General features: G+C 32.4%; 2 protein-coding genes across 2 annotated transcripts; one reads left to right on the top strand and one right to left on the bottom strand.

Moving 5' to 3' along the window:
* Window positions 1–142: 142 nt before the first annotated feature.
* Window positions 143–6,958, bottom strand: LOC126738299 (protein penguin). The gene is made up of 3 exons (XM_050443576.1): window positions 5,775–6,958; window positions 403–1,038; window positions 143–343 (listed from the first exon to the last, which is right to left on the bottom strand). Exons 1-3 carry the CDS (start codon window positions 6,855–6,857, stop codon window positions 176–178), a joined length of 1,887 nt encoding a protein of 628 aa, XP_050299533.1. The 5' UTR covers window positions 6,858–6,958; the 3' UTR covers window positions 143–175.
* A 12,595-nt stretch (window positions 6,959–19,553) lies between these two features.
* Window positions 19,554–24,051, top strand: LOC126738349 (apyrase). The gene is made up of 5 exons (XM_050443635.1): window positions 19,554–20,037; window positions 20,093–20,399; window positions 23,072–23,219; window positions 23,270–23,503; window positions 23,556–24,051. The coding sequence occupies exons 1-5, from the start codon at window positions 19,737–19,739 to the stop codon at window positions 23,754–23,756; spliced, it is 1,191 nt and encodes a 396-aa protein (XP_050299592.1). The 5' UTR covers window positions 19,554–19,736; the 3' UTR covers window positions 23,757–24,051.
* The last annotated feature ends 3,745 nt before the right edge of the window (window positions 24,052–27,796 follow it).

Here is a 27,796-nt window from a genome sequence, read left to right as displayed (position 1 = left end):
TACATCTATTTGCACTTTATACAGATCAAAGCACTAAACATCCTTCTCAAAGGATAATGTACTTCTTCCAAATGAGAAAAAAATTGGTTGCACAAGGATTTTTTAGTGTAAGTACTATCATTACTTTAATAAAAACATTAAAAAAAATCGAATATTCCTTTATTAGAACTTAAGACTACATTTTCTTAAGCAATATCTTAGATCCTGAAGTTCCTTGGCTTTTTAACAGCTTTAAATGGGGTTTCAGTTTATCCTTAAGGATCTGCTGAACGCTTTCATCATTATTTTCAAATACTGTGACCAACACAAAGCAGCCCCTGTTAATTTGTATCCAGTGTTTAACCTACAATTTAACCATAATTTAGGAAAAGAAACATTACAACATAAATAGGTGCAACTAACCACTTTATCAGTTAATGCTTCCACCAAACATGCCCCAAAAGTGGCTTTTCCTTGTTCTAAAGCAACTTTATCATGCTGAGCCAATTTCTTTAAAGTCATGTGAATTGCTGGATGTTCAATCCCCAAAATGTCACTATCACGTTCAGCATTTTCCTTGATTTTCCATTCAGTGTCTGTTATGGTTTCCACTACTTTTTCAAGTGCTTCCTTCAAGTTATTGCCAGAGCCAGCCTTCAGAATAGCTACCAATTCGATAGCCAAAGATCCAGTGGAGAGCCAAAAACCAGCATCTTCCGTAACCAGACTTAATAAGGTGTTAATTGAATAAGACAAAATTTCTTGCCTTCTAATGTCTGGTGATTTCTTGCTGTTTGACTTTTCCCTGCCTGCTTCTAACTCTTTTATAAGATTTGGATGGAAAACTGTTGACTCTCCAGGGGCAACTAACCACAATAAAACCTTTCTTCCCCATTCACTTACTGCCAAATCCTTAGCGCTAGTTAAGAGCTCTGAGATGATGATTTTATGTAGCAGTACAGTGTCATCTACTGAGTCTAGGAGGGTGATTATTGTCCTGTAGCCAAACTCATGCTTTGAGAGCTCTATAAGATGTTCTTTTAGGAATTTCATGATAACCTACGTAAAAAAAATAAAATTTATATAGGATCATATTTAGATATTCAAAATCTACCAGAATTCATGAAGGCTCAAGTATTTGGGAATCACCATTGATAGTAATTTAAAATATAATACTGCACATTTGACAAAAAACTAAGTTTCCTAGTTAACCTAGTTTACAAAGTTTAAGCTATTAGAAATAATTTAGACAGAAGTATATCAATATAGCAAATAATAGAATCAATAATAAGATATGGAATATTACTCTGGGGCACAATGTATTCACAACTCCTTAAGTCCTCTTCAGATTATGCAGAATAAAATACTAAAAATAATTCTTAAAAACCATATTTATACCTTGCTCAAGAAATTTATAATGAAACTTATATAAATATAAGAACTTTATTCTGTATAACTGTTGCTTCATGAAAAAATGGGGAAGCACTTTATTGTTAAGAATCAATAAGTTTAACTCTTTCTAATCTAATATTGTAGTTGCCTTTATCTTGTTAAATATTTTATTACCCCACTGGTAATATTTTTAAAATTATTTAGGAAAAACTCTTTAAAGTAAATTAATCAAAAAAATGGCAATTGTATTCTTCTACATATTTCTTCACACTTGCATCTAGGGAAATATAACTACAAAATTCAAATTCTACTATTATAATAACTTATAATTGTGTAATTAAGATTTAATAAATTTGATTTGCACAGTAAAGGATTCATGTAAATAATATATTTAAAAAAATAAAACATGTTTAGTTTGAATTAAAAGTTTGATGCTTAAATTCAAATCAAATTGACAAGACAAATTGAACACAAAATTCACATTATCACAATAAATTTATTAATACTAGGAAGTGTTTGTTATGTTATTGTCAAGTCTTATGATCCTTAACACCATTCATTGTTTGACTAAAGTTTTATTCAATTACTGTAATACTGTGGATTTTGTTATGTGTTGTTAAAACATAAACTATCACTATCTTTGAGAATTATGTTTTTTTTTTAAATTAAACTGTGTGCATTGAAGGATACCACAGGGGTGGGAACAAAATTATCAAATAGATATTTTTGTAATTAATTTGTGGTGGTTATTTCAGTATGTTAGGGAAAATATAACCAATACTTTAAGGCAAATGTAAACATATTTACTTTTATGCTGAACTTACAAAGAACAATTTTTAGAGTATGTACCTTATTTTATTTTCAGATGCGCATAAACAAATATTTGCTGGTCCTACTTTAAAACAAAGGTATTCATAATTGGACATAGTTATGCATAACGCGACCAAGCGCCAAATTCGTTTTTTTGGTATTATTGTGTCATCTGACAGCCAAATACCATGTTTATCTACGAAAAAAATCTCGAGCGTTAGAAATCTATAGTTAAGTATATATTTTAAATTAAACTAAGCGCCAAACGGTTGATAACACTAGTTGAATTTTGCATAAAACGTCTAAATGCCACAAAATTGCATAGGTCAATTAAACGCCATGATACTGGGAGCTTGGCTTAGTAATGCAAATAGCAGTTAAGTTCGGTCACGTGTTGTGGTACCGAAAAATAGGTAATATATCACGTGATATTTGTCAAATTTTGATCATTTTTCTCGCAGATGCATTTACGGAACTTAGCTAGGAAATATCAACTGACGTTTTTTGAGAGATTTAATTCAAATTTTAAAAAAAACTGAAGCGGACTGCTATTATACTAAATCGCGCATATGAAATAAATTTAGAGGTAAGTAGATACCAAACTATCTAGTGCTACTATGAAATGGGGCAGTAATAGAATTGTTTACGTAATCGTTAGTTGTTACAAAGAAACTCTAGTTTTATTTGAAGTATTTCAAGGTATGATATACCTATGCAGTTGTAATTTGCTTAGCTTATTATGTTAGTAAATAAAGTGGTTTAGTTTTACTGTAATATTTTTTTTTACTTTAAAATAAAAAGTGCTTTTACAGGATTTTCTAAAAGATCTGTAAGGGTTTTAAATAGTCACTTTTAATTTTAAGTCGAATGAAAAATAATCGAAATATACAGTCTAAAAAGAAAATATGTGGCATTGCAGAAACGCGCTATGCGACAAGTTTGGTGTGTGGTTCAATTTTGTAAAATAAAAAACCTAATAATAAGTAAAAAAGCATAATCAGACTAGGTGACATTTTTTATCATAACTTCTAAAATTTATTATTTTTTGCTAAAAGCTTACATGGTATAATTTGAAATAGTGGCTTGGATATAGCTTGCAAAAATTAGATCTGTATTAGATTTTTAAAAATGGGAACTATCAGGGTTTAAATGATTATTTTTTTTTTATAAATTGGGATACTATTTTTAATGATTGCTATATTAACATTATGGTTTCAGAGTTCTATAACATTTTAAATTTTGGTATACAATGTTTTGTGCCTCAAAAAAAATATAAGACATCTAGCTTTCCTCCATATTTTTCTACTGAACTAAGAAGATTGGTATTTCTCAAAAAAAGTAAGCATAAAAAATACCAACTATCCCATGATGAAAGAGATTATCATGAATTTACCGTTCTGAGAGCTCAGTGTAAAAGGTTAAGTCAAGAGTGCTACAGAAATTATCTGGCTACTATGAATGAGAACTTGACTAGTAATCCGAAAAATTTTTGGAAGTTCGTTAATAGGAAAAGAGCATCTAACATTGTACCAAGGGAAATGTTTTTAGATAATAATGTCGCAACTGATGGTCAGCAGATTGTTGATTTATTCGCTACTCACTTTTCTGCAGTCTATTCAAATGCAAACACAACCCCACCTGAAAAGTCTTTTAGCCAGATTAATATTGACTGTCCTGTCATAAGTCTGGCTGAGGTGTTTGATAAGCTGGGGGCTTTGCCTAATAAGTTAATGATTGGTCCAGATGGAATCCCCAATATTCTTTTAAAAAACTGTCGATATGCACTATCATAGCCACTATGAAAACTTTTTAACTTGTCTCTTATTTCTGGAACATTTCCAGACATATGGAAGGAAGGTTATATTTCTCCTATTTTAAATCAGGGTCGAGGGATGATGTCAGTAATTATCGTAGTGTGTCCATAGTGTCGTCCATCCCCAAGGTTTTTGACAGCCTTATGTTTGCCCATTTAAATTGGCAATGTAGAGAAATTATTGTTGAGGAACAGCATGGTTTTCGAGGTGATCGGTCCACTCTTACAAATTTACTCATATACCACAACAAGTTGTCAGATGCCTTGGAGAGGGGGTATCAAATTGATGCTGTATATACAGACTTCTCCAAGGCGTTTGACAAAGTAAATCATTTGTTATTAATTGAAAAATTGAGAAATGTAGGGTTTTCTGATAGATTGCTAAAATGGTTGCTTAGCTTTCTTAGTGATAGAAAGCAAGTGATTAAACTTGGTAATTTTATATCTAGGGTGATTAAAGTTTGTTCTGGAGTGCCACAAGGCAGACACTGCTCTCCTTTGCTATTTAGTTTGTTTGTTAATGACCTTAGGGATGTCTTGGAGTATTGTGAATTTTTAATGTTTGCTGATGACTTCAAACTTTTCTTGGTTATTATGAATGAACTTGATATCAGCCTCTTACAGAAAGATCTTGATGGCCTTTCTCTGTGGTGCCAAAATAATTTGTTGGATTTGAATATTAATAAATGCTTCCAAATTTCATTTCATAGGAAAAAAAGTAGGATACCATCATTTTACACAATTAACGGCCAGAAACTTCAATCAAAGGATGTTGCTAAGGATTTAGAAATACTGTTTGACACGAAATTAAACTTCTGCAATCATGTAGACCAAATAGTAGTAAAAGCTAATAGAATGTTGGGTTTTACGCTTAGAAATTGTGAGGGGTTATCATTGCAGGCTGTCAAATCTGTATATGTGGGATTGGTAAAATCACAGCTTGAGTATGGCTCAATTATCTGGACTCCCCAGTATAATGTCTATAAGTCATTACTGGAGAGTGTGCAGAACAAATTTTTAAGATATTATAACTACATGTTTAGTTTGGATCTTATTGCTAATCATGATTATTCCCAAATATTGAATTATGTTAAAGTTTTGTCTTTGGATAAAAGAAGAACAATGTTTGACATCTGTTTTATCTATAAGTTGTTGAATGGTATTATATCCTGTCCGGATTTACTTTCCCAGGTTAAATTTTCTATTCCTCAGAGAACACTTAGACAAAATAATTTATTTCATATTGGGTTCCATAGAACCAATTATGGTAAAAACTCTTTTTTGTTGAGATCTCTAGATTTTTTGGATCGGGAGGAGAGGCTAGATGTTTTTGGCAATTTATATGGGTCTTTTAAGGATAGTTTAATGAAAATTTTGAATACTTAGTATTGTTCAATTAATATTTTTAATTAATATGTTGTTTGATGGGTAAACCAAGTGAGAATTTATGTTCCTAATCTATTAGTTAATACAAAGATATTTTTTTTTTTTTGTTTATTTACTTTAGAGTCTTTTTTTTTAGTTAAGTACTTTAACTCTTAATAGTTTAAGTAAGGATTATTAATTATTGACATAACTGTATTTTATAATTTATTTTTTTTTGTAATGGGGGTTTCCTGTTTGATGAATAAAAAAAAGAAAAAAAAAAAAAGATTTTGTCGATTTTTAAGGGCATTCGAAACTTAATTGTGTTTTCCCACAATTATTATTCTGGCACTTGGTTGCGTTATGCATTACTACGTCCAATTGTTTTATAGCTCAAAGTAATTAAAATACTTACTTTCTTCTCCTTATTAGTTCCATGCCATATACACTCCATGGCAGCCTTACTCCCATCCTTACTATTACTTATAACAACAATATGTGGTGCCAGCTCAGTGATCAACTCAGCCCTGTCACTTTCAGAGCATTCCTGCAAATATTGACTGAGCACACTTTGTACCAAACCAGAATCCAATAGAGACTTATTCAGAACCTTTTTTATGTTACTTTTACAAGCACCCAATGTGGCCATTTTCATGTTTTCATTATCTTTATAAACATCTTTAATATGTTTCACTTTTAGGTCCTTAGAGTTTTTATAGAGATCGCCATAAAATTCTTGGATTAGTAGGTGCTTTTGTAATGGGGTGGCATATGTGGAATAAGCAAATTCAAGAACTGGGGCACTAACTGAATGCGTGGCCAGTTTGACTGCATGGCCTTTCATTTGGTCTATAACTTGTACCCTAATGTCATCCTCTCCATATTTTAGTAATCTTTTTACACAATAAATTCCATATTTTGATTGGAGCATGCTTACAGTTACAGGTACCAGTTCCAGTGATATTTGATGTACTAGAATCTTGCTAGAATATTTCAATAACCACTGTACAATCCTGGCAGTGTCATGTGCCAAAACAAACTTGGCATAGTGGCCCTTTAAAAGTCCATGGAGCTGATTTATCACTTTATTTCTGTCATCCTCCTTTAAAGTTTTTAAACGAACCTTTTCACCCATTTTTTTTGCCTCTTGTATCCGGTCAAAGTTGTCTTTAGTCCTCGCTTTGATCCTTTTCATTCGCAGCTCCTTCTTTTCTTTTTTAAATTTGTTCCAGTCCTCTACCTTCTCAGTCTGGGGAGTTTTAGCCTTCACTGGCAGTTTTTTGGCTTTGGCCAGCTTGGGGTTCGTTGAGTCGCCTTTTAGGCCGGTTTTTGAGAATTTTTTGCGCGCGTCACCCTCGGCAAGGGCTTTTTTAGGCTTTTTTTGCGGAGTCTCGTCATTGTTAGGTGTTTCTGTCGATTGTCGTTTTTCTAATTTGTTTTTTTTATTGATGGCTTCGTCGTTGGTATTTCGCGCAGGTGTCTTCCTCATTTTCGCCATTTCAAAGTATTTTAATCAGTATTCAAAAGAAATTAAAAGTAATAGTAAAGGCAATGTGCAAAAACAAAACAGGGATAAAAAGTGAGGTTAGGCTGAACTGTCAAAGTTCAGAGTCACGATCGGTTGACTGTAGCGATATTTTAGCGAGTAAGCGCCTACTCGGTTGCCGTAGGATGTCTTAAGCATTACGTCATAATATTTTTTCAGTTGAATGACGTCATATCTAACAGCCGTCAGAGTCTACACAGTTGCTGGGTTTTCATTGGTATTAAATTTGTTTGAAAACGGACCAAACCATGAAAACACCCATTTGTCTAGTTTTCAAAATATTTTGAGCAACCACATAAATTTTCAAGGTCGGATCTAGATCCGAACGAGATATAAATTACTGATTTTTAAATGGAAATTACACAAAATATGATATTTACCTACTCTCCTTAATTAATTAACTTTTAGTAAGAACTACTTTTAGGAAAAATAAAAATCGCAGTAATTAATAATTATCCCAAATTTCTAATTCTCAGAGCATCTCAACGCAAATAAACTTTATAATGCTTTTCGACTCAAAAAAATATCAAGAATTTGTTATTAATTTATTGTTTATTATGGTTTGTATCTTCCCTTCTGACATATCGACTATCGAGTTTATTAGCGATTTCGGGAGACTGCTAACAAACGCTACATCAATCAAATACACACATCATGGAGGATCATCGCAAAAAACGTGTAATTTTCGCTTACTTTGTGTATAAACAATATATTTGCAAACGCGATAGATTTACGAGATAATCCTGATAAGTTTTATCATTACTTCAGAATGAGTGTTAAATCATTTGATGAGCTTTCAGGAAAAATTATAGACAGAATTAAATCTCAAAACACCTGGATGAGACTTTCTATTCCACCATTGGAAATGCTAGCTGTAACTTTGAGATAAGTGATACAGCAATTTTCATGTTTTATTGGTTTACTTTTTACAAATTATTTACTCAAATAAATCAAAACTGTCATGTTTTATCGGGATCATGCCGTGAGGATATGGAATCGCTTGGAGACGTTAAACTGGTGAACTCACTGACATTTGGTGAAGCACAGAAAGAAACTGGCTGAAGTTATCTCAATCGAGGGGAAGACATTGGAGGTAAGACTGTAAAAGAGGCAGGTGTTTGTCCAAAATGAGAGGCTGGTTGAAATAAATTGTTATTGCACGAGTAATTGGTGGATGTAGACTGGGAGGGGAATGCGAAGTTATTGTCTTCAGCAAAGCCGCGAATTGAAGGAAAAACACTTTCGAGAAACGATCTATCGGGATCATGTTCCGACGCTGGACTAGGCGTAGGCTTTGTCATGAAGTCTATTAATGCAGACTCCACGTTTCATTTACGTTTCGTTGCTTTCCCTTGGTCATATTTTGGACGTTCTGGTCAGCGCCGTAGCAACAACATAACGGGCCTGGGTTCGAGACTATATCCGCGGGCCCCTAAAGAGATACTAACCTTCGTCTCTCCCTAAATCGACGGCTTAAGGAAAGAAAACATTAAAAGGCTATTACATGTTAACTAAACTTTTATGAAATTAATATTAAGACAAAAATACTAATAACAGTAGTTACGGAAAAATATAAAAATATTAAAAACATATGTACATAATTATAAAAAAACATTTACAAAAGGATACAAATACAAAGTTAATATAGACTAACTGACCTAATATTTTTAAGTTCTTCAGAAAAACATGTTCGAAATGCTAATAATTGATTAGAAAGTATATCTGATATATCATCTTGATATATTTCACGAATATTTTCAGCCATTTGGTATATTACTGTGTCACTAGAATTTTATAGAACTTCTGTATCCAAAATATTGAAGTTAGTAGATATTTGTTGTAAACTGACTAATAATAATGTCCAGCGTTTTATAAAAACTTCAACTCTAAAGATATCTTCCGCAGTTTGAAAAACAAAGTCATTTGCAGATTCATCAAAAAAACGTCTACGTTTAGAAATTCGTTTTTGGCCAAACTCTGGACTTATACCCCATTTACTCACCGTGGCTTGAACTTCTTCTTTTACATTTAGAAACTCATTTCAAAGATTAGATATGTCATTTGTAACGTTTTTTAGGAGTTTACTCGATTTTTGTATATCTTGCTGCTCATTTTTGTAAAAGTTTTGATGCTGCGTCTATGCTATTTAAAATTCTAGATTGCAAAATAATTAGAAATACTGTTTCAAAGTTTTGCAATGTAGTTTTATATCCTTTAGAGTCGTCAATTTCAGTTTTATTATTTGATGTTAAAATAATTTTTGACAAGGCCTTAAGAGCATCAAGATACCTAAATCTTAAGGCTTTTATAGCATCATTTCGTGAAGACCAACGGGTTGCTGATAGTTTTTTTAAGCTTTATATTCGACTCGCTCTTACATGACTCAAGCAACGCCCATCTTTTAATACTGTGGGCAAAAAAAACATACAAGCATTGCACTAAATCAAAAAAATTTCTAATTTTTTCTACATTATTTACAGAATCGTTCAAAACCAAATTAAGATTATGCGCAGCACAGTGTACAAAAGGAGCATTTTTCGCCACTTTTAAAATTCTAGATTGAACCCCGTTATACATACCGCTCATATTTGCGGCACCATCGTAACCTTGACCACGCAATTTCTTTAAGTTGCTAATTTCATTAATTGCATTTATAATTTCATTGGTAAGATTTTCCGATGTCTGATTTTCAATTGAAATAAAACCCATAAATGACTCTTTAATAACAATATCTACTAACTTCTTATTTTGATCATATTCAACAGAAACATATCGAAAAATAAGACTAAGCTGATCAATTTTAGATATATCCTGGGTAGTATCTATAATTATTGAAAAAAAAGGAACCGACTCTAGAGATTTTTTAATTTCATTTTTAACAGCTTTTCCTAATATATTTATTTTTTCATTTTGTATTTGCGGACTTAAATAGGTGGTTGACATTTTCGAATGATTCTCTAATAAATTTTTTAAAACTTGATCATACTTAGAAAGCAACTTTATAATGGACAAAAACACTCCTGGATTGCTTGAATTTAAGTTTTCATTTGTACCTCCAACTGGCATATTTGTTGTCGCTAAAGTAAGAGTTAAATCAATAATTCGCTCTAGTATTTGCCTCCATTTATTAATCTCCTGACGAAATAAATCTTCTTGGGCTTTGTCTATTGTTTTATTATTTTTTCATTTATCAAAAATAGCACAACAATTATTATGCTCATCATTGGCTTCGTGTCTCTTTATGATACGGTTTAAGTGATTCCAGTCACTAAAACCATAAATCAATTGATCGGGTTTTTGTAAGTTACAGAATAACCAACATGGTTGACAGTAACATTTATTAAGTTTCAGTGAATAACATAGCCACCATCTTTCTGTTTTAATGCCAGATTTACATATTTCTGAATAATAAAATGAAGAAAAACTTCTATTGTTTGTATCTTTGGGAAATGGCCCTCGTGGACGACAAGGTTCGTTATCAATAATAAATATTTTCTCTTGGGTTGATAAAGCTTCGCCAAAATTAGCTTTGTCCGTAGAAAAATTTACCTATAAATATTATTTTTTATTCCTAGTTTTAGCTCTAACGCTAAAACTATTCTAGAATAAAGAGATGTGGAACGGAACAAATGGATATGGAACAGCGAGCGAATAAAAAAATTTAATACAAATTACCAAAAAAAAAATAATAATTTATTCGTGATCTAATTTTAATATAGGTTTTTTACAATCTGATCATAAAATGCGATTTTAATAAAAACAGAAATATTTTATGTAAAACCTACGGGACGTTAGTGTTACAGATCTATTTGTCAGACTATGCACCTACTTACATTAATATCTGGTTTATCAGTGATAAGTATCTCTGATTCGAGTTCATCTTTATTAGTTGAGCGTTCAGTTAGGTCGGAAATTTCGGTATTTGCCTAAGTTCAATTTCAGGTTCAGGAATATTTTCACCTAAAAAAAAAAGTTAAAATAAACGATTATGTTATGATTGTTATACCACATAACATTCATAATAGGCATAACCATTGATTTTAATTTCTTTTTTTTACGGGTACACTGTTGTCGGATAATAATAATTATTATATATATGTATGGTCTGCATCGGGACCGTCGAAAGTCTATCGCCGTCGTTAGATCATCGCACAGTAAACAGAGAAGAATAGGAAAGGCTAAAGGCACAGATTTAAATAACGCTAGCATTATTTAAATCTGTGCTAAATGCTAAAGAAAATTTTTATGTTTTTTATGTGGTTTGTTAGATTATATAAGTTCACAATATATTATTGAGTTTTAGTTTAAATTTACATCCTTTGTTTATTTATTTATTATTATGTTTATTAGCTGGCTACGGGCCCTTGAGAGTGGCGGGCCTGGTTCCACCGAACCCGTGGAACCATTGTAGCTACGGCGCTGGTTCTGGTCCCTCTAATTCTGCTGTTTGAGCTGTTTCATTTTCAGGTTGATTAAGAACTTCATCTTCCTGATGACTCTCTGGTAAGCTCGACTGAGTTTCAGTTGTGGCCCCACTAGATCCAAGAAAAAACAACTACCTAGCATAAATGTATGTTTTTGTGTTGTCAGCTGCTTATCCAAATTTTTTTTAAAAAATTAATTATTTTTTTCTTTAAACTTTTAAGATAGCTATCTTTTATATTTCGCCACTTCTTAATTAACTTATTTCCTAAAAAAGAAACATGATAATAAGTTTTCAAAATTCTGTTTTTACATAGTATTACAAAGAGTATAACTTTTCCCTTGCTGTAGATACTTGGGTAGTGGATGGGATCAGATTGATCTACATTTGACATACAGAATAGGACATACGACATGGACATTGGAAGATGTTTAAGAAAAGTTTGCATTGCAAGCGCCTTTTACGGTGACGTCATGACGTCATGACTTTATCGCTCGAATGACATGACTTAAAGACGCTTAGTCGCTAAAATATGGCTTATGTATTTTGTGTTCTGTGACATAGAACACAAATATAATTCAATTCTATAATTATTTGCCAAAAAACTGTAATTTGTGGACGTTTGTAACCATCTGAAATCGGTTTAGATATTTGTTATCTATTACAGAAATTTTTTTTATCCAAATCCTTTGGGAGTTAGAGCCTTTTTCATTTCTTTAACATTTAACTTCTTAATTAATTTTCACAAAAAAATTTTAACCACCAGTCGATTTAATTGTTCATTGTTAATATCTGGACAAAAAATTATGCAAATCCTTTAGGAATTTTAGGAGATTCAGAAGGGAATTTTAGGAGATCGAATCAACAACAGCGAACGCGGACTATAAACAAATTGCTAACAAACGACATATGTTGCATTCTCGATCCTGGTCGCTGGATATCGATCGGGACCTAGCTTCACATAAATAGAAGCATGTTTTTTTCAAGTCTAGAGTGGAGAGTCTAGAGTGTCTGTTTATCCTACTATTTGACCTTTGGTCTTGTCCTTTTCTAAGCCATATTTTAGCGAGTAAGCTAGTTAGGCTTTAAGCGTCTTTAAGACATCTCATTCGAGCGATTAAGTCAGCCGACTTTACTCAAGCCGCGAAATAACAGTTGGAAACGGCGCACCACGAGGAAGATTCATATCCGTTTTGGTGGATCTGTTTACTCTTTGAAAGTGCGGTTCTGCCGAGATGGACGTTCAATTTTGATTTTGCTTCATTTACAAATGAGAATATTTTATTTATGTGATTGATTTATTGTTTCAAAATATGTATAGGCGCTGTTAATAATTATATAAATGCATTATTAGACTTTTTCCCTTATAGTCCAGTCTTTTAGTTATATAGATTTCATCAATTAATAAATTAACAACTTTCTCAGTTTTATTTATGTCAGAATTTGGTGACACATCAAAGCTAGAAGACAGATACTGTAGGTACCTCTAGTCTAAGTGCAAGGGGATATAATATATAATATAAAAGACATTACTATAGTTAATGGGCAATAACATTTTTGCTTTAAAATAAGTAAAGTTATTTGGTCTATTAAAAGTATTACTCGAATACAAATGTTATGGTTTATTAAGCTCACAATAATCAAAAGGCTTATACCTAGTTAATAGATTTTCGAGTTGAGACCACCTACTTAGTCAGATATTAGAATTTTTTGGGAATAGTTACTCATGAGATCTTAAAAATTTTCTTCATTGGCAGGTTTATTATGTTTTGGTTGTTTACTATTTCTTTCGTCTGGACTTTTTCTAGGAAGAGGCACCGTTTTTGTTAAATATGCAGGTAAATTTAAGAAATTTAAGGCACTGCTGAGCAAACTAATCTTCCCTTAACTCTAATCTTAGTGAGTGCCATCAGGTAAAAGATAATCATCTTCACGGATAATATCAATCGGGTCAAAATGCTTGGCACAAACCACAGAATATTCAGTAGGAGTCCAATTATCTCTAGGTATGTTTTTTAGCTATTTAATTTTAAGTTGTTCGTCCCCTGCATTTAAACTACTTTTGTAATTAGATTCACATCCAGGAACACAGCAGGGACTTGGCATTTTTCAAAAGGCAAAAAAAATCTTCAATGAATCCCCATATATAAATAAAGCTAATAGATTTTTTTTTTTTTTTTTTTTTTTTTTTTTTTTTTTATTAATCATTTTGGTTATATTATAACAATTTTTTTTTTTTTTTTTTTTAACTTAATTATATTCAATAATAATAGTTAACAGTCATTGTTTTTAACATACACCTAGATGTTGTAACATCTGTTTGTGTATCCTGAGAAATCACAAAATTTTAGTAATAATATAAAATATAACTAACCATAATCTACAACTAAACAAAAATTCTCCAATAAAATTTCCCTTCCCAAAACTATTTAAAAAAATTAAATTTATCTATATTTGAATAAATAAATTTTCTACAGACCTTACTAAAGTTTTTAATATTATTTATATTTTTTAAGCTGTTTGGTAAGATGTTATAAAATTTCGGGGACAAGTATCCTAAAAATCGTTGCCCTATAGTTTTTTTTATGTTTGGTATTTTTAGGTGTCTGTTTATATTATTTCGGGTTGTGTAGGAATGACTAACATAATTCTTGATTTTTTCTGATTTATGTGTATAAATGCATGTTGACAATATGTAAATTGAGCGTATATTAAAAATTTCTTCAGAATATAATTGTTGTGTAGGAAATCTTTTTTGTTTTTTGTATATAACTTTTAAAATAAAGTTTTGTACTACATTAAGTTCAAACAATTCTTGTATAGACCTCCCCAGACAATCACCCCATACCTTAACAAGGACTCAACCAAGGATTTATAAATTAAAATTAGTAGTTTTTCATTTAAGATATTTTGTCAAAATATGAAATCGATAAATAAGTTTACGGATGTTTTGTGTTAATTTTAGAATGTGTTGGTCCCATTTTAAATGTTTATCCACCATGATACCCAGATATTTAGTAAATGAAACTTCCTTGATATCAATTAATTCAAGTTTAATTTGTTGAAATCTGGGGCGATTAGCAGCTGTTATAGAAAATGCAATATAGTTTGTTTTTTGACTATTGAGACTTAATTTAAAAGAATCCAGCCAGTTCTTGACTGTTGCTAGACCAAGTTCTGCAGTTTTTTTTGTGTCTCCCCAAGAAATTCCGTGAAACACCGCAACCGTGTCATCTCCATATGATATCAGTGACCCGTCATGAATTTTAAGATTGGTAAGAGCGTTAATATAAGTTATAAAGAGTATAGGTCCAATAACTGTTCCTTGTGGAATTCCAATTTTTATATAAGATGGTTCACTAATCTCATTATTTATTTTTAAAGACTGTTTTCTGTCCCCCAAGTAACTTTCAAAGACCCTTGACACTGGACCTCTAATACCATAAGATCTTAAAGTATCTAGCAAAAGCTCATGCGGTACAGTGTCAAAGGCCCTTGCTAGGTCCAGAAACACTGCCAAACACTTTCTATCACCATCAAAAGCCTGATTCACTCGCTTTGTTAATTCGCAGACAGCATCGGATGCGCTGAGCCCCCCAATGAAACCAAACTGATTTTGTGTTAATATGTTATTTTTTTGTAAATAGTCAATAAGTCTATCTTTCAAACATTTCTCGAAGAGCTTGGAAAAATTATTGATCACACTTATAGGACGATAGTTACCTATTTCACATTTATCACCTGATTTATATATTGGAGTGATTATTGATACTTTAAATTGAGTAGGTACTGTTCCTGTTTTAAATATTAGGTTGATAATATGAACCAATGGTTCAATAAGGTAAATATGAAATTTTTTTATAAATTTTGAGCTAATAGTATCTATCCCAGGCGCGGAATTGTTTTTTAACGAAAAAATATGTTTAATTATTTCATTCCTATTAGTTGGTTTTAGAAACATTGAAGATACACTGTTATGATTAATTTTGAATTTTTTTTTTGGTTTTTTTATTTGGTTTTGCATATTTACTCCTACGTTTATAAAATACTGATTACAAAATTTGCCATGTCTTTGTTATTTGAAAATTCTTTGTTATTATTTTTTATTTTTATTATGTCATTTCCTTTAGTAGTAATTTGATTTGTAACCTCATTTATAACCTTATACATTTTGCTCATATTATTCTTAGATTCCTCAATTTTTGTTTTGTAATAGTCATTTTTACATTTATTTATTATTTTACCCAATGAGTTTCTGTATGTTTTATATTGTTGTTCTTTTTCCAAACTATAATTTTTATTTAATTTTCTTTTCATTTTGTCCCTATTTTTTATTGAACATATAATAGCAGCAGTTATCCAAGGTTTTATTTTTTTAATTATTTTTTGTTTTAATATTTTTGTCTCTTCACAGCTTTGTATAATATGTTCGACAACATTATAAAAAATTTTGGTTGCAATTTCGACATCATTAATATTTAAGATAGTGTTTTCCCAATTTTGTTTTATAAGTAAATCTTTTGCCTTCTCATTGTTTAATATTTTTATAGTTTTAATTTTTATATTATTGGAAACATTACCTGCCCGAACCTCGTCTCTAGCAAAATTAAGCAACACAGGATAGTGATCGGTGACGTCAGTTTCCAAAATAAAAGAAAGATGTTTATTTTTGTTTTCCAAAAATTTTTTTTTAAGGAAAATGTGGTCAATACAGGTCCTTGATGTTAATGTGACCCGTGTAGGACCAGTTATAAGGGAGTAGAATCCGTAAGACATCAAGAGAGCTAGGTAGTTATTTGTATCAGCTGAATTTTCAGATAGAGTATTTATGTTTATATCTCCCAGAAGTATTTCTGTTTGCTGATTTACCTATATACTTATTGATACTATGGGTATTCCTTACCAGATTTCCTCCAAATATGTTTATAAATAAAACGAAACCTACATTTTTTGATGTGAATAGGGCTGCCATATTTTTAAAAGTAGAAATCGGGAGCATGGCATGTTCGAGTTTCGAGTCATGCCGCAGGCAATTTTTTTTTCGGGGCCATGAATTAGTTTTAGAGCTGGTATTATAAACATATGTGTGTACTTTAAAAATTTTAAACATAAAGAAAAAATAAAAATATATTCTTTGACCTCGTTTACAAAAACAACATGTATTTTATTTTAACGCTTGAAAAAAACTAAACATAACATTAAGAAATATATTCTCTAGCTTATTAATTACATAATTAAGATACATATATTAAACACTTCAAAAAAAATTAAACATACCTAACACAAAAAAAAACATATATTATTTTGCCTCGTTTTTGGCAATTATTATGCCAGAGTTACGCCTTAAAATAACTCGAATAAATCCTTAAATTAAAAATATTTTAAGCTGGTCCCTACTTTACCAAGAATGTTTTTCCCATCTTTTTCTAAAAATTTTACAAATTCTTGGCAAGTTTCGGTAAAGTTATGCTTAATCATTAATTCTGACTCTAAGGTTTCTATAGAAAGAGAATTTCTTTCTTTTCTCCACGCTATAAACATTAAACTAAAAATTCTTTCACACATGGCATTAGAGTGGGGAAGAGAAAAAACACAAGAACATATTTTAGAATAATTCAGAGACTTATTTGTTTTAAAATAATAAACCCATTGTTGGTCAATTTTAAAATCTGAAAATTTTCCGGGGAGATTTTCTAAAAAAGATGAAAGGTTCACAAATTCTTCAAACAATAAATCAACATCTATGTCAATACTAAATTCTTCTAAAATTTTCATAAAATCCTCCAATCTTGGATTAGTCCTCAAATCCATTGCTTTCAAGTATTTACATTTGTTGTTGTCAGTAAAGTCATACCTAAAATTATCAAATAACTTAAAAGAAACTTGTTTCTGAGATCATATAATATACCTACTATTTTTCTAAATATTCTACGATTCTCCCAATTAACGAATCAGCTTCTTTCTTAAAAATATTTAGAATATCTAAATTATCACATTTTCGTACTAGAGAAAGGGCTATTGAGCCATAAAACTTCTGTTCCCTTTTCATCACCAAGGACCGTCTTAAAGTATCCATGATTCCAAACAATTCTACTGCTAAGGCACTTTCGGATTCCAATTTAGAAATTTCCGCATTCATGGCAGTTCCTATGTTTAAAATAAGCCCTAAAATGTTTTTTGTTTGAAGTAAAATAATTAAAGGATAACGAAAACATCTACTTACCTAAATAAGCCTCAGCGAGTTCGTTTTCAAAAAACATTCTTAGAATTAAAGGTGACGATTCTCGAGATAAAAATATGATTTGATGGGAACAAAATGTTTTAGTAAACGTTCGACTGCCGGAATTAATGAGAGCCAACGTGTAGGAACAGAACGTAATAGCTCTGACCATTCTTGTTCACAAAAGACATACAAATCTTTAAGCTCTGTAATTTTTTTTGAGCTGCTGCTAAATTCATTGTAACATTTGATTACAATAGTTTCAATATCGTACCTTATAACATTTTGTCCATACTTGCCAGCATTGTGAATAATATGGCATACACAGCCAAAGGGTAAAATATTTTTATTATGTTTGTGTAGCTCTGTCATAACACTCTGTTTTTTTCCAAAATTAACCGACGCATTATCAGCGCAGTAAGCAGTGATGTCTTGATATTTCCCTTATTTGAGGCATCTGTTGCAAGGGAAAAAGGATTGTCATTCGCTAAATCCTTCTTAATAATATTTTTACTTTCCGGACCTAAAATTTTGGTGACTATTTTAGTCGCCTTTGTTCTTCCGCATGAATATTTCTCAGCTGTTTTGGAATCTTTGAATATCAGGGGAAATAGTTTTCCAGCACAATCTGCCGAGGCGTAGCTTTGAGCATGTTTTATCGCATGAAAAACAAAACCACATTCAGCCAATGCTATAGAATCCTTGTCAGCCATAGATGAAAAATACCGATTTACTGATTTAGTTTTTGATGTTGCATTAACATTTTGAGTGTGTTTTTCTGTCCTCAAGTGTTTAACAATGTCGTTTTCCCCGCCGTGTTTAATGGAAAATTGACAACGACACGCTCGACATTGTGCCTCAGTATTTAAATTACCTTCAAAAATCCAATCATATTTTTCTTTCCAAACTTTGTTAAATTTGACATCCCACTTTTTCCTTTTTACTCCTTGATGTGTGTTTTTGCTTTCCTCGATCGTATGCTTATGCTTCCGTATTTGTTGCGATGTTTTACTTGTTCCCGGCAGCGATTCGGTATCGGATATATTGCCGTAATCTTCTACCCCGTCCTCTATCTCTTCATTTTGATCAAGGCCAAGCCAGTCTATTTCCGATTCACTACTACTTGAGCTTAAAGTCATATTTTGCAAAGTCTATCTCGTAAAGAAATTCAAAAAACTCACTTAACTTTCTCACTTCTGGCGAACGAAAAACTAATGAGAACTAATACCGAGCTCGCTGCTGCTACGATCATCTATGGGAATCACCGGTTTTTATAATGTCAATATCAATGTCATAAGTATTTTCAACTGTCTACGAAAGGGGGCGATCTTTTAGAAATGGAGGAATGTGAGAGACGTATCGATATATTTAACGTATCGATTTAAATGGCGTAAAATTTTATGAAAGCGGGAGGTTGCGGGAGACTTATAATTTAAAATAAAAGGCGGGAGGGTTGACAAGAAATCGGGAGACTCCCGCCTAAATCGGGAGGAATGGCAGCCCTAATTCACCTTGAACAGTCCCTTTATAACATAACCAATCGTGTCCGCTTGGACGTGTTTGGTTGAAGTAACTTCGTAATTTGTCAGCTGTCACTATCATAATTTTGTTTGTTTTTAAATAATACCCCAGACGCCAGTAATATTATATGTAATTAGTTCTTAAACATAAATCAAAAAAGAAAACTTATTAGCCATAATAAATTTTGTGTCATTTTTAAAAAAGGAAATAATTTGTTGTCTGTTTTTATTTTTTCCTGCACTTATTTCAATATCTTTGACATTTGACGTTTAGAAAACCGCTCCGGACGTGGGTAATTACTGTTCCAAATTGATGACGTATAAAGGGCTAATTGGTGACGTCACGTATCTCAAGCGGTTATAACTATAACCGCTTGGACGTGTTTGGTTAATACCATTTAGGAACGGTAATTACCGATAGACCGCTTGGAATCGTTTAATTTTTCTTGTCAAAGTACAATCAGCTGACGCGGTGACAAATGACGGATACCCAAACAAAAAGTGAGGTTATAATTTGTTACCCTTGAGACCTCCACAAATATATCCACGTATAATTTTTTTTACAAAAATGCCACCAAAAGCAAATATGATATCGTCAAACAACGTGGGAACCGAATTCCGATAAGTGCCAACCACCTGAATTTACAAAAAAAAGCCAATTAAGTTTAATGGATAACATAAGGGTGAACCTGTTAGACGAAGAGGAGACGGTTCCTTCCAGAGAGTGGCGAAAAGCTTTAAGATCTCAGCCCGCATTTAGGATTGTAAATAAAACGATGAGAGGCCAAACCCAATTTATTACCCTTATAGGATTCACTGGTATAGTGGTTTTGATTATTTTGTATATGTACCCAAAGGCCGGTGGTGGTGCCTTAAAGAGTTCACCTGTAAGCACCACTGTTCCCTACAATCACACATACCCTTTAACAAAGCCTATTAAAAGTGGTTCCTTGTATAGTTTTAGGATAGGTAAGTACTAATCTGGTTCATCATATAGAACTAATATACCTATTGCCCCACCCAGGTATCATAGCAGATTTAGACACCAAATCAAAAAGTGAAAATGAAAAAGACACATGGTACTCATACTTGAAAACAGGCTATTTAAGTTACAACCCTTCTAGTCACAATGTAGTGGTAACATGGGACCATTCTGAGCCCAATACATTGAAAAGCAGCTACTCTTTAAAAGGCAGAGGGATGGAATTATCAGAGTTGGTTGTTTTTGATGGAAAACTGTTGACTTTTGATGACAGGACTGGAATTGTGTTCGAATTGGTTCAAGAAGAAAAAATGGTGCCATGGATATTGCTGGGTGATGGAAATGGAAGGTTAGTAAAAAGACTAAAGTGGTGTCAAAGTTAAAAGTATTTTATTTAAGTTTATTTATTATCAAATTGCTTGTCTTAACCTTATATACATATACAGGGTGTCCGGAAAGTCAATGATAATACTGAAGGGGCTGATGGAGCAACTCATAAGCACCCAGAAAAACATAAAATGACCTTAGTAAAAAATCAATGGTTTTCAAGATATTGGTATTTTAGTGGAAGTCACCAAAATCCTACTCTTGGATCAGATTTTCGATTGTCACTCCTTAAAAATAGATATTTTTTAGAATCTCTTTTTAGCTATGCAACACTGGATAGCCATTTTACTGATCAAAGACAAACATTAAACTAAATGGCCAAAAAATTTAATAAGAAATCTATTCTAAAATAAAGTATTACTTATTTTTATTTTTTAAACTTTGAATTTGACCGCTCATACTGGACCGAAAAATTGTACGGCAACCCGGCTAATACCTTAAAAAGTTTGCTCATTTAATTTAATTTTCAAATTACCCAATATGTTTAAAAAAAGCTTTACTCTTATTGTGATAGAGTGAAAGATAAACCTAATCTACCTTATGAAAAAAATAAAACAAATTTATAATTATGTTATGTTCAAAAAATATTTTTATTTAACTTAAAAAAAAATTTAAAAATCAAATAATATGTTCGAACTGTCTACCATCAACGCGAATGCAGGCATCTTTTAATAAATGACCTATTGATCCATCTTGCATTCCTGGCAGAGTTAAGATCTTTTATTCGCTCCCGTAATTCAGCAATATTATTTATTGGTCTTGCATAAACCTTTTCTTTTATGCAACCCCAGTAAAAAAAATCGAGGGGGTTTACGCCTAGAGATAAAATAAATACATAAAATTGGACCAAGTCGGCTGATCCATCTGTTGGGTATGTTTGGTTTAAATACCGACGAACTTCATGGGCATAATGTAACGGGCAACCATCATTTTGGAAGCACATTATTCGGCGACTGGCCAAAGGAACATCTTCTAAAAGAATTGGTAGATGTTTCGACAAAAATCTAAATAAGCCTGCCAGTTAAAATTTTCTGGTAATTTGAATGGGCTAATTACACGTCCGTTCGAGATACCGGTCCACAAGTTTACTTTAAATCGGTACTGTGACCTTTCTTCTCGAATAGAGTGGGGATTTTCCAATGCAAAAGTGTGCAAATTGTGCATGTTCATAAAGCCATCCTTTTTGAATGTACTCTCATCCGACCACAGTATATTATTTAAAAAATTCGGATCCTCTTGATTTTTTTGCAACATTCTGCGGCAAAATTGTAGGCGTGGTTCGTAGTCTCGAGGCAGTAGGCTTTGCACTCGTTGAACATGATAAGGGTGATATTGAAATCACCTAGTGATGTCGTTTACTACCGATTTCGGTATCCCTGTTCTTCTTTCGATTGCTCGTGCCGAAGTAGTCGGATCATTTTCAATTTCTTCTAAAACTTGATCGACATAATCAATACGAGGTCTTCCCTCTCGAACAGGAGCATGAGGCATTCTGCCTTCGGAATATGAGCGGTGAACATTAATAAATGCACGATAGTCAGGATATCGGGCCAAATTCGGATATCTTTCTTGATAAAGATTAGATGTTGCTAGAGCATTTCCTCTGCATTCCCCATAAATGAGATGCATGTTTGCATATTCTTGGGCGGTATACGGCAAGAGCATAACAAATGATTAACCAATAAAACAAACGGCTCAAAGAACACAGTCCACAGGAAAATGAACTCAAAAACAAATCCAAAGCAAAAGGTAACAGAAACGTTAGGATACAAGCAAAAAAGTAGTTAGTTCACGGAATACTGTAAACAAAGTAAATTCCAAAAATGTTTGTTGTTTATTGCTATGGTGATAAGAATTACCTCGCTCTTGATTTTTTTAAGTTAAATAAAAACATTTTAAACATAACTTAAAAATTTGTTTAATTTTTTTACAATGATATCATAAGGTGCATTAGGGTTATTTTTTACTATAACACAATAATAGTAAACTGTTAAAAAAACATTTAGGCAATTTTAAAAAGTAGATTAAATGAATAAACTTTTTAAGGTATTAGCCGGGTTGCCGTACAATTTTTCGGTCCAGTATGAGCGGTCAAATTCAAAGTTTAAAAAATAAAAATAAGTAATACTTTATTTTAGAATAGATTTCTTATTAAATTTTTTGGCCGTTTAGTTTAATGTTTGTCTTTGATCAGTAAAATGGCTATTCAGTGTTGCATAGCTAAAAAGAGATTCTAAAAAATATCTATTTTTAAGGCGTGACAATCGAAAATCTCGTTAAGAGTAGGATTTTGGTGACTTCCACTAAAGTGCCAATATCTCGAAAACCATCGATTTTTTACTAAGGTCATTTTATGTTTTTCTGGGTGCTTATGAGTTGCTCCATCAGCCCCTTCAGTATTATCGTTGACTTTTCAGACACCCTGTATATAATTTATATTTTGAGTTTATTTTTTAAAAGAAAAAATAAATAAATACAGAACAACGCCTAATCCAGAAAAGTAGTAGTAATGAATTAACTGAAAGAAATTGCAAAAAATAACTTGGAAATTAAAAAATACTGAGGAAAACCTAAATTATGTCTCAAGTGGAGAAAGATTCCCTAAAAATGACACCCAACTGCTTGTGTTTTTAGTTCAGGAAAAGGTTTTAAGTCTGAATGGGCAACAGTTAAAAATGAGATGCTTTATGTAGGGTCGATGGGAAAGGAATGGACAAATGAAAAGGGTGATTTTCAAAGTCATGATCCGCAATATATAAAAACTGTTAGTCCTCAAGGAGCTGTAAGTGGATAGTTTTTATTTTAAAAGAAATATATAATTTTTCCCCTTAGGTATCTCATATAAACTGGGTAAAGGAATATAACAGATTAAGGGAGTCTTTGGGCATATTTTGGCCTGGATATATGATACATGAGAGTGGTGCATGGTCAGATTATCACAGAAGATGGTTCTTTTTACCCAGAAGATGTAGTAAAGAGCAATATAGTGATTCCTTAGATGAAAGAAGGGGCTGTAATGTACTGCTGACTGCCGATAGCAATATGTATGATGTTCAAGTTGTTGAGGTAATTGTTTATATTGTAGTGAAGGTGAATTTTTGAAAATTTTATATTTTAGCTTAAGAATGTGAATACAAAAGGGTTTTCGAGTTTCAAATTTGTACCCACTTCAGATGACTATGTTATAGTGGCCTTAAAAACTGAAGAACTGGAAGGGAAAACTGCCACTTACATTACTGCCTTTACTATTAAAGGTGAAATACTTTTGGAGGATTCATTTGTTTCAGATCTTAAATATGAAGGTTTAGAGTTTATATAATTAGATTTTGTTAATTAGTAAATTATTGTCTAGTTGATATTTGAATTGTGAAAAGCCATACCATTTTTAACTCGTATTTGTCAATTATCAATTTCATGATTACCCTGGGTTTTTTTTGACTTTGTAAATATTGTACTATAGTATTTTTTGTAAGTATTGATTTGTATATATCTATTTGTTTTAATGATATCAGTTTATTGCGGTATAATAATAGTTGTCATTATTGTTTTAAGAAAAGTTTAATGTACAAAAGGTTGTAAATAATATATTTATTTTAATAAATTATTGATTTTAATTTGCATGAAGTTTTTCATAAATCCTTTTAAATGAAAGTATTTTTATTAGTCATCTACTGGCAGTTTATTCAAATAACCTGCAGCAACCTTGAATAACTTACAGAAGTTGCTACATATCAGAAGCCACATCTATCACATTCCGTTATTCGTTTTGGTAATCGGTCCACGCAGAGGTAGATTCACATTTTAATTAGATTTTGATATTTTTACAGACTACTTATGTAAGAGTGTTTTTTTTAAGCAATTTGAATAACTTGTACAAACCTCAAAGTTAGCTCATCCCTTAACCGAATACCTGACGTCTGAAATCGAAATATCAAAACAACATTCATAAAAACTGTAATATTTACTCCAAGACGAAAATTCTTTACATTTTAAATATATTTTGTGGTGTTTTAACGATTCAAATATCCATTAGCAACCTACGATTCCAATAGACGTTGCTACGTAGCGAAACCTATAATTGTTCAAGAAGGATGACCACTTCCGTCAAACATGCTTGTCATAGTAAATCCAAAACATAACGTTCGAACAAAAAAAACTTTTAGTTTGCTTTTTTAATAAAAACTTTTTTGTTTCGAATAAAAGGAAATAATAATAACTTCCGCGTAATGGTGAAAATCCTTTAGGAACTATAACCGATTTCAAGTGATCTATCGGTTTTAACCGCGGTTAACCCCTTGGTTCACCTTGAACAGTCCCTTTATAACATAACCAATCGTGTCCGCTTGGACGTGTTTGGTTGAAGTAACTTCGTAATTTGTCAGCTGTCACTATCATAATTTTGTTTGTTTTTAAATAATACCCCAGACGCCAGTAATATTATATGTAATTAGTTCTTAAACATAAATATCAAAAAAGAACACTTATTAGACATAATAAATTTTGTCATTTTTAAAAAGGAAATAATTTGTTGTTTGTATTTATTTTTTCCCGCACTTATTTCAATATCTTTGACATTTGACGTTTAGAAAACAGCTCCGGACGTGGGTAATTACTGTTCCAAATTGATGACGTATAAAGGGCTAATTGGTGACGTCACGTATCTCAAGCGGTTATAACTAACCGCTTGGACGTGTTTGGTTAATACCATTTAGGAACGGTAATTACCGATAGACCGCTTGGAATCGGTTTAAATTTTGTTGTTTTTTACTATAGACGACTTCGTGTGTTTTTTTTTGTTTAGCAAGTTGGATATCCTGAAACTCCCACAGATGGTTGGTACATAGTAAAAGCCATAAATGTCAAACTCAGCGAGCCATATTTTAGCGAGTAAGCCGCTATAAGCGTCTTTAAGACATCTCATTCGAGCGATCAAGTCATGACGTCACCGTATGCGAGCCAAACTACACGAGCGGAATAATCGCGGCGTATTTCACGCGGCGGGATTTCCGTTGGAATTGGCAGCAAACAGAAAGCGTTTTCTCCGTCGCGGCATCGGGTAGGTACATTCACAGTTAAAAAATGGACCCTAATGTGTTAGGTTGCGCTGCTGTTGAATGTGCAAGTTTATATTTAAAAAAAAGAAAAAAGAAGCGACGTTGGTGGGTCCATCCAATATTAAGAGAGAGATTATCAACAGGATATTTCCAGCAAACGTTTCATCAGCACAGAACGTATCCAGAAAAATTTTACTCATATTATCGAATGTCCATAAAAAGCTTTCATGAACTTTATGGCCTTCTACGCGAAGACTTACAGAAAAATAATACCAACATGCGGGTTGCAAATTGGTCCAATGGAAAGACTTGTAATTACATTAAGGTAAGTATGTTTTATTTATTCATTTTCATAGTTTTGTGAGTTTGGATACAAATCAAATGGTGTAGAGTCTTGAGACATAGAGAGAGCGCATAGAGACATAGAGATGAGACGCAGAGACCGGTATAATCGAATAGTGTCCATAAAAGACACCCTGCACTCGAACATATTGTCTTCTGACATCGCATCTAAGAATGGCACAAGTGACATTAAAAATGCTTTGTTGCCAAACGTATCTTTCTGGTCGTTCTTACTTTGAAGTGCAAAATTGTCACACAATAGTTGCGGCTGTAGGTGTCTGAACAGGAGATGAATGCAATGGTGGTGTCTCATCTGGAATAGCCAGCTCAGTATCATCCCTTTGCACTGTTGTTACTATTTTATTGCTACTTGTATCATCGCGGAAGTTAGATGCAGTTTCTTTTATATCTAATGTAGGCAATAGAAAAAGGAGGTTATCAAAATAAACATATTTCTTCTTTTTCTTTAGTTTCATCGCTCTTACCTCTTTTCGAAATTGATCTCGTAACGATTTCCATCGAGTTTGCAGCTCTTTTCCTATAACAATAGAGAATCCGTTTTATTTATTGTTAAAATCTATATCTATTATGCAGTGTGGCCCAATTTTTTTTTCAAAATATTCTAGGAAAATTACAAATAATGGTGCCACATTTTTGTTGGGCCACCCTGTACTTATTAGCAAATAATATTTTACATTACTTAATAAAAACAAGAATTGTTTTAAATTTGTTTCTATTGTTTTAGGTATATTGCAACGGGAGCAGATTTTGCAGCTTTGGAATATGTATTCTAAGTTTCGAAAAGTGCAATCAGATTGATTGTTCGGCAAACTTGTGTGGCAATATGGAATAAACTACAGCCGTTGGAAATGCCACAGCCCAATACTGAATTGTGGACGAAAATAGCCGAAGAATTTTACAGAAAAAGTAATTTTCCCAATTGTGTGGGAGCCATCGACGGCAAGCACATCAGACTTGTTTGCCCTCCGAATACAGGGACGCAATATTTTAACTACAAAAAATATTTCTCTATTGTTTTAATACAGATTAATGCTTTACCGCAATTGACGTGGGAGCTTACGGCAGAGAAGCAGATAAGAATATTTTAAAATCTTCTGTTTTCGGTCGAAGGTTGGCACAACAGAATCTTGAACTACCAGGAAACAGACCGCTTCCAAACGCCCCAAATATTTCAACCCCTCATGTTTTTGTAGCTGATGAAGCATTTGGTTTGGGTGGAAACGTGATGAGACCTTATGCACGAAATAATCTGTCAATTGAAAAGAGAGTTTTTAATTATCGATTAACTCGGGCTCGCCGATATGTTGAATGCACTTTTGGTATACTCCGTCCAATAAGTGGACGGTTTTTCATACCAACATACTGGTTTCTGAAGATTTTGCCACTGACGTTACAAAAGCTGCTTGTGTGTTACACAATTTTGTACAAAGAAGAGATGGAGTTGATTCAAATAACGAATCGAGTTGCTTGATGGAAAACATTCCAGCCATTGGCACAGGAGGACCGTTTGTGGGGATTGCGATTAGAGAAAAATTTAAAGATTATTTTGTAAGTCGAGAGGGAGAACTTTTGTATCAGTATGACAAAGTGTAATTACTGTTTTTACCGTAATGTATAAATTATGCAAAAAAAAAGAATAAACTATACCTAGTTTGTATCTACCTAAATTATTTATTTCCTGAACCGGTAACTCGTTCCAGTTTTCGTACATAACCATGGCCACTTCTTCCCACATTTTCGCCTTAACATCCCTATTGCTATAGTCTTTGCTTTTCATATCGTAAATTCCAGGCCGTTTTTCAATTTCGCAAATAAACATTTCCATGTCAAACGTCTTCGCTTGTACTCTCAACGAATCCGTCGCACGCACCGTCACCTCGTCTAGTTTACTTCGTACTGAACAACGTGTTGCGTTGCGGCGGCGACGATATGAACGCAATCA

The sequence above is a fragment of the Anthonomus grandis genome, chromosome 1 (assembly GCF_022605725.1).
Source record: "Anthonomus grandis grandis chromosome 1, icAntGran1.3, whole genome shotgun sequence".
Classification (NCBI taxonomy): Eukaryota; Metazoa; Arthropoda; class Insecta; order Coleoptera; family Curculionidae; genus Anthonomus; species Anthonomus grandis.
This window is presented reverse-complemented; position numbering and strand designations above follow the sequence as displayed.

Excerpts from the sequence above, each read along its gene's own strand:
- LOC126738299 (XM_050443576.1), bottom strand. The coding sequence starts at position 6,857 with ATGGCGAAAATGAGGAAGACACCTGCGCGAAATACCAACGACGAAGCC. Across the intron at positions 1,039-5,774 it reads GAACTAATAAGGAGAAGAAA|GTTATCATGAAATTCCTAAA; the intron begins GTAAGTATTTTA and ends TTTTTTACGTAG. Across the intron at positions 344-402 it reads AAGCATTAACTGATAAAGTG|GTTAAACACTGGATACAAAT; the intron begins GTTAGTTGCACC and ends GTTAAATTGTAG.
- LOC126738349 (XM_050443635.1), top strand. The coding sequence starts at position 19,737 with ATGGATAACATAAGGGTGAACCTGTTAGACGAAGAGGAGACGGTTCCT. Across the intron at positions 20,038-20,092 it reads CTTGTATAGTTTTAGGATAG|GTATCATAGCAGATTTAGAC; the intron begins GTAAGTACTAAT and ends TGCCCCACCCAG. Across the intron at positions 20,400-23,071 it reads CTGGGTGATGGAAATGGAAG|TTCAGGAAAAGGTTTTAAGT; the intron begins GTTAGTAAAAAG and ends TTGTGTTTTTAG.